Source organism: Echinops telfairi, unplaced genomic scaffold (genome assembly GCF_000313985.2).
Source record: "Echinops telfairi isolate 266 unplaced genomic scaffold, ASM31398v2 ScPeMD7_7469;HRSCAF=8507_1, whole genome shotgun sequence".
In the NCBI taxonomy this organism is placed as follows: domain Eukaryota; kingdom Metazoa; phylum Chordata; class Mammalia; order Afrosoricida; family Tenrecidae; genus Echinops; species Echinops telfairi.
The window spans coordinates 66,783,503-66,796,781 of NW_022111373.1; the positions used below are offsets into that span (position 1 = coordinate 66,783,503).

General features: G+C 40.9%; 1 protein-coding gene across 1 annotated transcript in view; it reads right to left on the minus strand.

Moving 5' to 3' along the window:
- VCAN (versican) overlaps nt 1-13,279 on the minus strand; it is a 117,666-nt gene that overhangs the window by 72,585 nt on the left and 31,802 nt on the right. The window contains exon 6 of the mRNA XM_013004896.2: nt 2,308-2,601. Within this exon, the coding sequence (XP_012860350.1) occupies nt 2,308-2,601 (294 nt within the window). The remainder of the gene's footprint in view (nt 1-2,307; nt 2,602-13,279) is intronic.

Genomic DNA, 13,279 nt, shown 5'->3' on the forward strand with positions numbered 1-13,279 from the left:
TTTCAATTAATGAGGATCCTACTTGAATGGAAGTCACGTGACTTATTTCTCCCACATTCATATGAATTCCTCATTTAAATACATAATTTAAAACACATCAGGATGAATTTGTAACAGTTCTTTTTTGTGGCTATAGAGAGGCTTTGATTTAAATTTTACCCTGGGAGAGAAAATATATTGTTTAGATTTTTATTTTTTTAATATTGTTTAAATGTTTCCTAATGCTAGTTTTTTCAAGCACCAAACCCAAATCCACTGTCATCCAACATGAAGAGTTCCGCGCGTGGTGCGGAGTGAAGTAGAACCGCCCTGTACAGTTTCCCAGGCTGTGACGCTTCGTGGGCAAAGACTGCCACCATCTTCCTTCCGTGGAGCAGCTAGTGAGTTCAAACCACTGACCTTCTGGTTAGTAGCCAAGCGCTTTTAACTACTGCTCCACTAGGGCTCCCTTATAAGGACAGCATATAATCAAGCAAGGCAGTTGAAATGAATAATTTTTCCAACTTCTAACCCTGCCATATATGAAATTTGTTTTAGAGTTCCCAACTAAATTCATTCTGGTTCAACCCACTACTGAGAATCTGTCCTTTATCCCCAGCTATCCTGAATCAGGATCTACATATGCACAAGGGACCCATACATATTATATATACATAAGCATCACCTGGGGATCCATAGGGATCATCTGGGGAAGCTATTGAAAACATTGATTTTGAGGGAGTCTATCTGGAATGGAAATACAAGTTCTCAGCCAAAGATAGAACCAGAATGAACTAGTTGGGAACCCTATTTTATTCCTTAATCCTATCAATCAACATGTGTAATTGCTTTTAGAATCTGAACTACTTAAGGTAGCATAGCCTATGGGGACACACGTCGTTTTATTTTCAGGAAGAAGGTTTTTTGTCAGTTTTTCTCCCTTGGAAATACTTAAGGATGAGTCTATTGTTTCAGAGTCTACAGACAAAAAAGATGGGGGGTGGGGAGTGAGTCTTTTCAGTGATCCCTGTTAGATCAGCTAGTTTGTCTCAAACGGAACACACAACAGGTGGCTTGGAACACTCAGAAAGTTGAGTCTAAGGGAGACAATCCAGGCAGCAATTTCTTAGTTCTTGTCCTTATTTTTTCTTTGCTGACTGCTTAGACATCAAAGCTCTGTGTCTTTTCAGTTGGTATATTTAACTAAATCCCATTGTCTTTCATTCCAGTTTACAATGAACTTTGTGAAACTCAAAACTCACAGCCATCGAGTCAATTCTGACTCATAAACAGGGTATAACTGGCCCCTGTGCGTTTCCAAGACTGTCACTCTTTGTGGGCGTAGAAAGCCTCGTCTTTCTCCCGTGGAACCACTGGTGGTTTTGATTGGCTGAGCTAGGCGGTTATCAGCCCAATGTATAATCTACTATACCACATTGCTACTACAAAGTGTCTTGAAAACCTACTTTTAAATGTTTACCAGATCTCCATCCTGTACATACCTAAGGCTGCCAGGATTTTTAAGCTAGTCCACTATAGACCCTACAGTATTATAGGAAGACTCTAGAATATTTCCTTGTTCCATAAGCTGCCCATGGTTATTACAATTCTAGGTCATCTGAAAATAATGAGATTATAAATGTTGAGAAAAGTTGCTTGAAACTAACTTTAAACAGTTAACCTAATGGCAGGTATTTTTTAAGTTAGACTTTGCAAGGATTATACATTTTACTTCATTGTAATACTGTAAAGTCATTAGAGGACGCATATTTCCATTATCTGAAATAAAAAAATGAGTGGCTATTTTTATTCATAGCATGCTTCATTTTTTTTTTGCATGCTTCATTTTTAACTATAACTTAAAAATGAAGGCCAACCCCCATACTCACCTGCCATCATTGGTATTTAAATCCCCCACCATTTCAAAGGAGGAGAGGCATCCAAAGAACAAGATAAGCAAACTTCCAGGATCTCATGCAACCACTCATGCCCCCGGGACAGGGCACCAACCGTCTAATTGCATTTAAGGGATGCAGATAACAGGAAATTACTGAGCACCCCTCGATGTGATTCTAGGCACACTGGGGCACCCTTAAGATCAGCAACTGCCCTTTCATTCCCTCAAGAAACCCATTGGTCAAAAGTTGCGCTGTTCTAAGTGCGCCATTATCCTGCCGTTTGCCTGCTCTTGAAAGTCATTGAGTGGATTCCACCCCCATGCACACAGTGCAAGACCTGGAACCTATCTGCATGGCCCATAAGTGCTCAAAGTAATATTTAAACACTGTCATTTTTTTAAAAAGAGGGAGAAAGTTCTCAAACACTTACGTTTAAAGCAGTAGGCATCAAATCTGCTATCAGGGGGAGGGAAGCCTGTCTGGTTCTCAAAACGATACAGGGTTCTCACCCCAAGTAAACCACCTCCACACTGGACCCTGGCCACGGTCACAGGGTGGCGCACACTGGCATCTGACAGCCAACCGTAATCACACTGGTCGAAGCCGTTCCTCCAGGCAGCGTGGAGTTCTCCCACCGTCGCCAGCCGGCCATTCTGGCTTTCACACGCTGCGTCTGCTTCCTCGAAGGTGAATTTATCAGGAGCAGTGATATGGACCACATCACCTAGAAAGAGCCAAGCAACAAAAAAGTTTTCACTATGGATCCCCTTATTATTTGTATATTACTAAACACAAAAACTGAAAAGTTGCTATGGAATTCACTGTAGCTCAAGCAACCCCAGGGGGGAAGGCAGAACTACAGGCCACTGGGTTTCAATGGTGGGCTTTCTCCCCCAATGTCTCTAGGTGCGCTCAGACACCGACCGTTTCAGGTAGTAGTTGAGCATGTAACTGGTAGCATCCTCCTGACACTCTAAAGTAGAAGACATGTGTAGAAGATACCATTTAACTACAATTATTCTTGATGCATAATAATAAATAACTTAATTCACAGTTCTTCCTGCAGGAAACACAAGAAGTCATTTGATGATATGGCTATAAAGAAATTGTTTTGAAATAGCAAGGCTTTCCAAGTGATTTCGTGGACTTCTGTCCAGGAGATGTTTTTTTCTCTCTAAGGAAACAGTTTACAATGTATGTACATACATTGCATGCTGGGAGAGGAAAGGTGTACTGAGCTCCCATTGAGATTATTTCGTTTTGTTTAGCCTAAAATCAAATGATCATCATTCGAACCCTTTCATTGTATATCACAACCAACACAATCATCAAAATGGATGAACTTTTACCAAATCAATCAACAAAACAAAGCAAGAAAACAATGAAAAGGTTGAAGATGGGGAGGGATAAAAACAGAACAGAATGCTAGTGCCTGTCTGCCTTTACTAGAGGCAAAACTCCCATGTGGGTTATGGGGACCATGCACTGCAGAGTAGCACAGGGTCCAGGAGTGTTTGGGAGCTAGCATCAGCTCCCACTCAGCTAGCTAAAGGAACCTCAGGAAGCAGCCCCTTTCTTCTACTCTCTCGACCCTGAGAGGGTGTCATTCACAATCCTCCAAGACGTGACCACTTTTTGTAATTCGCACAAAGCTCTAACTCAGTCCAAGTGACTTTTTTATTGGTTGATGATTAGCAAGCAAAGGTGGCATTTGTTTCATTCATCACCAGGTCCAAGTAGCAGGGAGCATATTCTTAAATCCAGCCTATTCCCATAACATAATCTGTTAACTCATAGGGTCTGTTTAATTTTACCAAGAGAATCAAATAACAATGTGCTGAAATGATGCTTCAAATTAAATGATGCCTCTCACTTAGGCACACAAGTAACTAACAGAGAGAAGTGGAATTAGAAAACATTCCCTTGAACATGACAGGCAGGTGGAGATGTGAAAAATGAGATGCAGAAGAAGATAAAATTTTGATAGCCCAGTACTGTAGCACCTACACGTCCTGCTCCCATCTCATCGAGGCTACTCTCTGAGTCTGTGGTATATTAAACAACAGATACACAATGAGCACGCATAATTTGGATCATCCCCTGGCTTAATCCAGATGGAAGATGTACTGATTTTAAATGAAGAGAGCCCTCACTCACTCTCCTCTCTCTTTCTCTGTCTTTTCTCTCCCCTCTTTGCCCTTTCTTCTCACCCCTCCTTCTCCTTTTTTCTGTCCCCTTCTCCATCTCCTTCTTCTTCCCTGCCCCTGCAGGGCAAGTTGAGCTGCCCCTGTGAGTTTCTGAGACTGTAACTCTCTATGGGAATAGAAAGCCCCACCCAGCATTCTCCCATTGGACAAGTGGTGGTTTCAAACTGCTAACATGCAGTTAGCAGCCCAATGCAGAGCCCGAAGGCCAGACTAAAGGGCTAACCAACCAACAAACAAAAAAACTACATAGTGTCATGGATAACTAACTTCCCAGTTTTAAACAACAACATGTGGAGGGTGTTCAAGACAAGTAGATGTCATTAGAAATGTTCACACATTGGAAATGAAATAGGGGAAATGTATGTAAAAAGACATCACCTTTGGCATCATACAAAAATTAGATTTGTGCCAGGTCATTCTGGCATCCGTATCAGAGGAGGTACTGTGGACCAATGAACTGTATTCTTTTTTTTTTTTCAATTATCTAGACTTGAAACCTGTTAGCTTCCTTAATAAACCATATAATTGTGAGTACTGTCTGTGTGTCCTGTGGCATGGCAATGGATCAGCGAACCCAGCAGAAAAGTAAGGTGCCCTGGGATGGACAGATCCTATCACGATAAAGACAGACAGAGAACGGAGGCCATGTCTGACTGTGCCTCACAGGAACCAGCGTGGGACAGATGTGGAGGTGGGTTTTCCATCCCCCGTGTATAGCCAGAGGGCAGGTCTAGCTCCCACACTGCTTCTTCATATGTGCTCTGGATTTCTAAACATTCATTTTTACCTCTGATTGGCAATTATAACTTCCTGCCAATTCTCCTTTGAGTTCATTAGCTGCATAGTTTTAATCAGATAATCCTTTCAAGTTACTTATTTTCTTTTTTTTTAACAGTTTTATCAGTATTTCATCTACATACCATTCAACTCAATAATTCAATCATATCCACACAAGTTGTAAAGTTATCACCACATTAATTCTAGAACATATTCCTTGTATTCATGTTGCTCATGTAATTATTATGTTTTCTAAATGTGGCAAAAATATATACCCCAAAACATTCTCCAATTCCACAACATCTACATGTATAATTCAGTGTCATTGATTATACTTTTCATGTTGTACAATCATTATTGTTATCCTTTTCCAAATTATCTTATTTTCTAGGTAACAGTATATGTTCAAGTGGCCTGATGTTCAATCAGAATTAATATAATAAAAGCTACTGCTGAAAATGAAAATAGAGATGGTAGCTAATTTATGATCCAAGTTCTAAGAACCATTTCTGAAACTGTATTTGACAGATAACTAGTAGTCTTTGAGATATGAATAGATATTTCAAAGTAAAGGAGTTCCACAGACAAATGCCCTTAGAAGGCAAATACATAACATTTTCGGTTTCATTTCTGCCGAGCTTCTCAGCACATTCATTATTACAGTGATTTTACTGTGAGCTCCCAGCAGGAAGCTATGGTCTGCAGTGGTTCTCTAGGTCATGTGACCAAGGAACTCACTTTTCTCATAGAAAACTTACTAAAAGTTCATGGGTCTGTTTCACGGAAGAGTTTGGAAAAAACACTGCTCTACAGAAATGTATCTTTCAATCAAGAAGAGGAGTCTCAATTCATTTGTAACAAACATAACTTTGTATTATATTTATGATAAGTTGTATCAACCTGCTCAAGGCATAAGCACCTGGAAGGGACCAAGTAACCACAAGAATCAAAGCAGGAGCCACAAGCCTCAAGAGATGACAGTAAATGTAAGCTGAAGCCCACTGCCCCCAGGGTTAAGATAAGACCTGCTGTGCATGAAGTGAGAAATCCTGAAAGACGTCTTGGGCAACAATTTAAATATAACACAGAAAGAAGCTCACCTCTTACAAGAATGTTCTTTCTCAAAATCTGTAGAAGCGACAGACAATACTTCAGGTGACATATTATATTGGACAAGTCTGCTATAAAAAACCTCTTTAAAGTCCTAAGAAACAAAGTTGTTACTTTAATGACTACAGTGAAACTGGCCAAAGGCATAAAAAATAATTTTTTTAACTGCCATCAAGTTAATTCTGACTTGTAGTGATTCTGTAGGGCAAGGTAGAACTGCCCCTGTGAGTTTCCACGACTGTAACTCTTTTCAGGAATAGAAAGCCTCACCTTTCTCCAGTGACATGGCTGGTAAAACTGGAACTATTGACCTTGCGGTTCGTAACTCAGTGCATAAACACTATGCCACAAGAGTCCTATGACCAAAGCCATAGTCTTTTTAATAGGCTCCTATCGATTCAATGGCAACTGGACACATACGTGCAAAAACAAGACAATGGGAAAAGACGATAGAAGAATGGACGCGTCAGCTTGTGTCGGCAGAGAATATTGACTACAATACCAGAAGAAGGAACAAAACGAGTCTTGGAAAAATCGCACCTGGAATGAATACACTGTAGAAGCAAGGATGGCAAGACTTGCATGGAACATGTCATCAGGAACAAAATGGCTAAAAATACGAAATCATGTTTGTTAAAGGGTCGGGCCAGCAAAAACCAAGGAAGCCCCAAATGAGATGGACTGAAACACACCCAAACATACCTACATGAAAGCAGATCCACACTGTAACTATGGCACGAGCGGGGCGACCTTCCACTGTGCCCGACTGAAGCCGACATGAGGCCCAGCCCACGTGATGGGAATCCACAACAGCGACATACATCGAAGAGCAAACCAAGATACCGCAAAGAAAACAGTTACGAATCACCTGGGGAATCTCATTAAAATGAAGACTTCAATTCCGTATAGGGGGTAGAAAATGCAAATTATCAGCAGGCGACCCAACCAGAACGAATAAGTCCTAAGCCCTTAATAAACGCTCCCTCTCTGTTTTTATGGTGAGGAGCTCTGGGGGCATGTGGGCTATGCATTGGGCTGCTTCCCACAAGGTCAGCAGTTTAAAACCACCAGGTCTCTGTGGGAGAAAGATGAGGCTTTCTACTCCCCTCTAAGATTTACAGCCTTGGAAACCCACAGGGGTGGTTCTAGACAGTCCCTAGGAGTCAGAGCCCACTCGAGGTCAGTGAGTGGTTTGGTTCTGTCTGTGCATCACAGCTCCAACAGTCATGACCGTGGCCCCGGAAGAGGCCAGGCTTGGTCCCTTCTTTCTATACAGGGTTGCTGGGCATTGGAGCCAATTCAGCAGCACCTCAAGGCCAGAACCAGTTTCCGCATTGGAGGGGGAAGCAAAGCCTTCTGGGAGAGCACAGGACAAGATTTGTCTTCTAACTGTCGTCCCATGTTCTGATACCGGAACAATTTAATATATTTTCAGATTTATGGGATAGATGCCCTACAGGCAGATGAGCATCCTTTTTATAAATTGACAGTGTCTCCTATTAAACCCCATGCATAAGCTCATCAAAGCAATTACAGGCAATCCCTGGGCTGTGAAACTTCTGATTTACAGAAGCTTACAAGACTAAACTCTCTCTTCCCCTGTAATGTGAAGTTTGCTTTCACTCTGAAACCACTGAGTCACCCCTACTCAAAACAAATTCTTTATCACAATCACCTTCACTGGCTCCAGATCCAGCTTTAAAATCAACTGGAAAGGGCTCCAGTCTTTTCTTGCACTAAACCAAAAAAACTAGACTCACTGCCAGGGAGTAGAGTCCAATGCAGAGTGGCCCTATGGAGCAGCACAGAACTGCCCTCTGGGTTTCTGAGGCTGTAAATCTTTAAGCCAACAGAAAGCCTTGTCTTTCACGTATAGAGTAGCTGGTGGTTTCAAACTACTGACCAGTGCTCCTCTCTGGAACTACCTCACGGTCATCAAGTCAATGGCCACCCATAGGGACCCTACAGGACAGAGTAGAACGTCCCTGCTCTCTCTGAGTTGCTGAGACTGCAACTCTAGGGGAGTAGAAAGCCCCATCTGGCTCCTGTGACGACATGAGGGAGCTTAAGGGTTTTGACCTTGCAGCTAATAGCCCAACATGTAACTACTACACCACCAGGGCTCTTCCTGTTGTATTAAAGAAAGGCTAAATAAGAACTGTATGCAGTTGATCTGACTAATCTACGAATTTCACTTAAAATTTTACCTAGACTTAAAGATGCACGTACCAATGTTGTGGTAGCCTGGAGAATGCCAGAACATCGATAAGGCAATTATTATCAAATTTGGTTGTAAGAATTATCCACTGTGAATTATTCTTCCTTTTTCTCAAATTAAAAAGAGAAATTGAATATCCACAAAGAAACATACAAAATACATTTTGGATGCACAAAAACCATTCACCCATTACACAAGATAAACGTCACATTAAATGAAAGAAGTAATTCAAGATGCAGAATGTGGAAGTGCAGATTTCTGATATAGAATAATTTGTGTGTTCATATAGAATGCATATATTGTTCTATGATTCCAAGTTAAAATCTCATGGCCTTGAATTATTCCTGTAAGTTCCACTTTCCAGGAATGTTCTAGAAGAAAGTGGAAAACATTGCTGGTGAGACTTTAATATGTGATGTCATCCCCAAAGCTCAACTCCTCCTAATCACGGGAATTAACAAGTCAGAAATACTCTAATTTGACAACTGGTTGTTCAAAGACTCCTTGGAAAGTGAGCCATACAAATCCTCTGTCATACTTTTGATTTCTAAATAGGGAGGAAAAAAAACACCCTACTTTTTGGAAAGTTAAAAAATGATGGGTACAGAAATGCCAAGCAGATGAACACATTGGAACGGACCCAGTGTTCAAAAGCGAGACTTCAGACCCAGGTCAGCAAAAGTACTAAGAACCTGGATCTAGGAGGAAGCTGGGAGGAGACCCTTCTCTCCCCCTGGGTATTCCTTGCAATCACCGAGGGAAAGCGAGCCTTGGCGAACTACAGATGCGTAAGCAATGCTTCTGCAGGCTCTGCTGAATGGGCTACTCTCTACAATGGTCGAAACTGACATCTCCCCACAATTTCTGAGCTGGGCAATGTTTCACGGGGGATGGGATACATGTTTGATGTTTCTTCTGTTGTCTGTGTTCAGAACTACACTGAAACGTCTGATCAGAAAATGAGCTGTGGTTAAACTAATGACAACCCCGTTTGCCCTGGGTTTCTTTTGGTTTGGTTTGGTTTTTGGTTTCGTGATGAGGAAGTTCAAGATTTGGAAATGTTTGCACATTGCCTTGTCATCTGGGGCAACATGATGCATGAGGACTAAGCATGAACACAGGACGTACTGTGTGAGCTGGAAGTAGTCACTGTCCCTCACAAAAATTTAAACATGATCTGAGAGCCACATATTTTACAAACAAACAAAAGCACCATTATCTGAATAGCGTCCTTTAGAATCGTACTTCAAAGCCACATATACATACCGAAAGCGCCGCCGCACAAGGCTCTGGAGTGGCAGTTTGCCAACCCCCGACATACCCCAGGAAACCACCCACAGCTTACAAGTAACCAGGAGCTGCAGAACAACCCAGCTCCAAGAGGATTCTCTCTGAACGTGTGGGACGTCTAGCTTCCTCAAAGACAGTTTCTCTTTTTCTCTTTCTTCCCTTTCCTTTTTTTCTTCCTTCCGTCTCTTTACATACAAGACCAGAGCGGCTTAGATTAATCATTATCTTCTGAGTCACAAACTCTGTCAGCTATGTATGTCTGCTTAAGAGCTAACACCCAAACCCACCCAAGGCAACCCCAAAGGGCAGGGGAGACCTGCCCATGGGAGTTTCCGGGACTAACTGTTCACGGGAGTCAGTCTCTTTCTCCCAGGGTTAACTGATGGTGTGGAACTGCTGACCTTCCAATTAGAAGCCAAACAAGTAAGTAGGGCTCCTCTATACTGCTATATATGTGTAGTACAGCATCCTATGCTGCAAAGACTACTAGATTGGGCCAATGTTTACAGAGAATTCAAAAGCCTGCCAACCCCCCTGAGAATGGATCTCTTAGCTTGCACTGAAGCCAACCTTCTCCTAACTGCAACAGAAAACCTGAGACGCTGTCGGCGTCATATCAGTCCATTTCAGAACCTAGAGATAAAGTTGGGTTTTCACTGCTTCAGATTTAAGAGGTAAAGATACTGGGAATCTAGGCTGGGATCTTTTCAAATTTCTAGCTTTCCTTAGTTGAAGCCAAAGCAAGATGGGGCTTAAAACTTGGGCGTTGGGGTGTGATCAGTTTAACGTAGGGTACCGGAGTAGTGGCATTGGTCTTCTGTGAGAATCAGGGACTCCAGGTGGCACTCGGGAGTAGGCGCCATGCTGCTGACCCACGAGATGCATCACGGGAGAAAGATGAGGCTGTCTGCTTCTGCAAGGACGGTGTTGTTCGTGGGTGCCGACCCACAGCGACCCTATGCACAACCGACACCACCCGATCATGCAACATTCTCGCAATTGCTTATGGTGCTCCTCAGGAGTATTCAGTGTCTGACAATGTTTCAATGCGCTTCATAAGGTTTTCAGTGGCTAATTCATCTGAACGGGATAGCCTACTCCCTCTTCCTAGGACGATCTTAGTCTGGAAGTTATGCTAAACCTGTTCACTTTGGGTCACCCTGCTGTTACTGGAAAATACCAGGTACGGGGCATCACAGCGACACAGAAGTGGTGCAGTGACAATGTACAGTGACAGAAAACTTACATAGAGTTGCTCTAAATTGAAACTAACTTGATATGGATTGACTTTAAAGTGGGTTTCTTTAGTGGTGGTGGGGGGGTTTGCTTTTTTGGTGATGAGGTAACATCTTCTAAATCAAATAGCATTCATGGGGGAAAGAGGCCATATCTTTGGGGAATATGCTATTGTGCAAGCTTAATGAGTTTAAAGACTAAGGAACTGTTCTTTAATAATGTTCACTATGTTTATAATTTTCAGGATGTGTGAACTCTTTCTATTGACAAAGTAGAAAAATCTTAAGTAGAGTGAGGAAGGGATTCTACAACATATCTGATTTTACAAGTCTTCAAAATAATCTAAGACAATTGACCCTGGTATTCCATTTGGCAGGCAGAGTATGGCTCCAAACCCACTTCCGGGGGATCACCCAAGGCTTGCTCTTTTGACTTTTTTTCACAGCTGGACGAATAACCACTGTATTGCTTAAAAATCTATTTGGGTTTAGGACTCCAGGAGACCAGGGCATTAAAATGCCAGCGCCAATGACTGACACATGCTTCCAAGGGTTTTGTCAAGACATTTCTATTATTCTAAGGAAAGATTTTAAAATGCAAAAGTCTGTATATGGGAAATACTAAAGCCTCTGCTGGAAAACTATTAGGACCAAGGATGAGTTCAGCAAGATTGTGGGTTGCAAGATCAATACACGAGAACCAATTGTATTTCTATACATTTGCAATGAAAAATCAGGAAAAAAATTAAGAAAATGTCCTGTACAATAGCATTAAATAAAATACAATATTAAAAAATAAACTGGGAAAAAGTTGTACTTTGAAAATTACAAAGCATTTTGAAAGGAAATCAAGATTTAAATAAACAGAAAGATATCTGTTCATAAATCAGAAGATTTAATAATGTTAGATGGCAATTCTCCCCAAATTGATCTAAAATATTCACCACCAGCCCTCATCAAAAGTCTAGCAGCCTTCTTTGTAGATATGGACAAGTCGATGCTCAAATTCATAGGGGGTCCAGGAGACCCAGAAGAAGAGCTAGAATATATTTTTGAAGCCAAACAAGGTTGGCGGCCTCCCACTTCCTAATTTAAGAGCAACAAAAAACAAGACAGGGTAATACTGGCAAAAGGAAAGATGCAATAGATCAATGGGATAGAATTGAGGATCAGGAAATAAACCTATTGTGTATGGTAAACTGACTTTCCACAAGGGTAAAAGGCCATTTAATTAGGAAAGTATAGTCTTTTCAATAAGTGATCCTGAGCAAGGAAATATGCAAAAGAATGGACTTAGCCCTCTATCTTACTATACTATACACAAGTTAACTCAAAATGGATCAAAGAATAAGCAAGAGCTAAAACTTTAAAACTTTTAGAAGAAAAGATACGGTTTGTCTTTGTGATCTGGGAGTTGGCAAAGTTTTATCAAATGTGACACAGAAACATCACCAACAAAAAATAAAACAACAAATAAAGCTTCATCATAATTAAAAACTGCTGTGCTTTTTAAAAAGTGAAAACATTTTCCCTACAGAGCGGGAAAAAATATTTGCAAACCATATATCTGATAAGGAACCACAAGAAAACAAAGCTGCGGACGAATATGCCGTATATATCTCATGAATACATACTCAAAACCCTGAGTTAAATACTAGCAAATGAAACCCAACACCATATCAACAGGTTACACACTGTGTCCAAGGGAGATCTAGTCCAGCAATGCAATAACAGCTCAACATTAGAAAACCACTTGATGTGAAATGTCACATTAATAGAACAAAGTACAAGAAACACAGGATTGATTTAATCTGCTCAGGGAAGGTACTTGACAAAAATCCTTTCATAATAAAAATACTCAACAAACTAATATAGAAGAGAAATTCTTTAATATGATAAAGGGCATGTATAAAAACTCACAACTAACATTATGTTCAATGGAGGGAAAACGAGAGCTTCCCCTTTAAGATCAGGAACTTTACAAGGGTGCCTGCTCTGACCACTGCTATTTAATATTTTACTAGAAGTCCTGGTCAAAGCAATTAAGCATGAAAATACATAAAGGTTATCCAAATCAGGAAAGAAAAAGAAAAAGTGTCCAGATACACGGCTGGCAAAAATACACAACAAAGCTACTATAACTAATTAATATGTTCAGTGAAAGGGTACAAGGTCAACATACACAATTTAAATGGGTTTCTACATACTAGCGATAAGCAATCTAACAAGGAAATTTCATTAACAATAGAATCTGAAAGAATAAGGCCATAATTCTTTCTGTTCACCACCAACCACAATCAGAGTCTATTCCAGTAAAGAACACCTTATAGCTATTTAACAAATTACACCCTCCTCTTAGAATGTCTGTTGGGATTTGAGCAAGTGCAAGGTAGCTGAGAGGAACTATGGAGAGCTGAATGAAGGTCAAGCATGATAGTGGGACAGGAGGAAAGTAAAAGGGAACAGAGGAAAGAATTAGGAGGCAAAAGACATTTATCGAGGTATAAATATAGGCATGTATATATGTAAATATATTACTATATAATGACATAAGTCTACGTACAT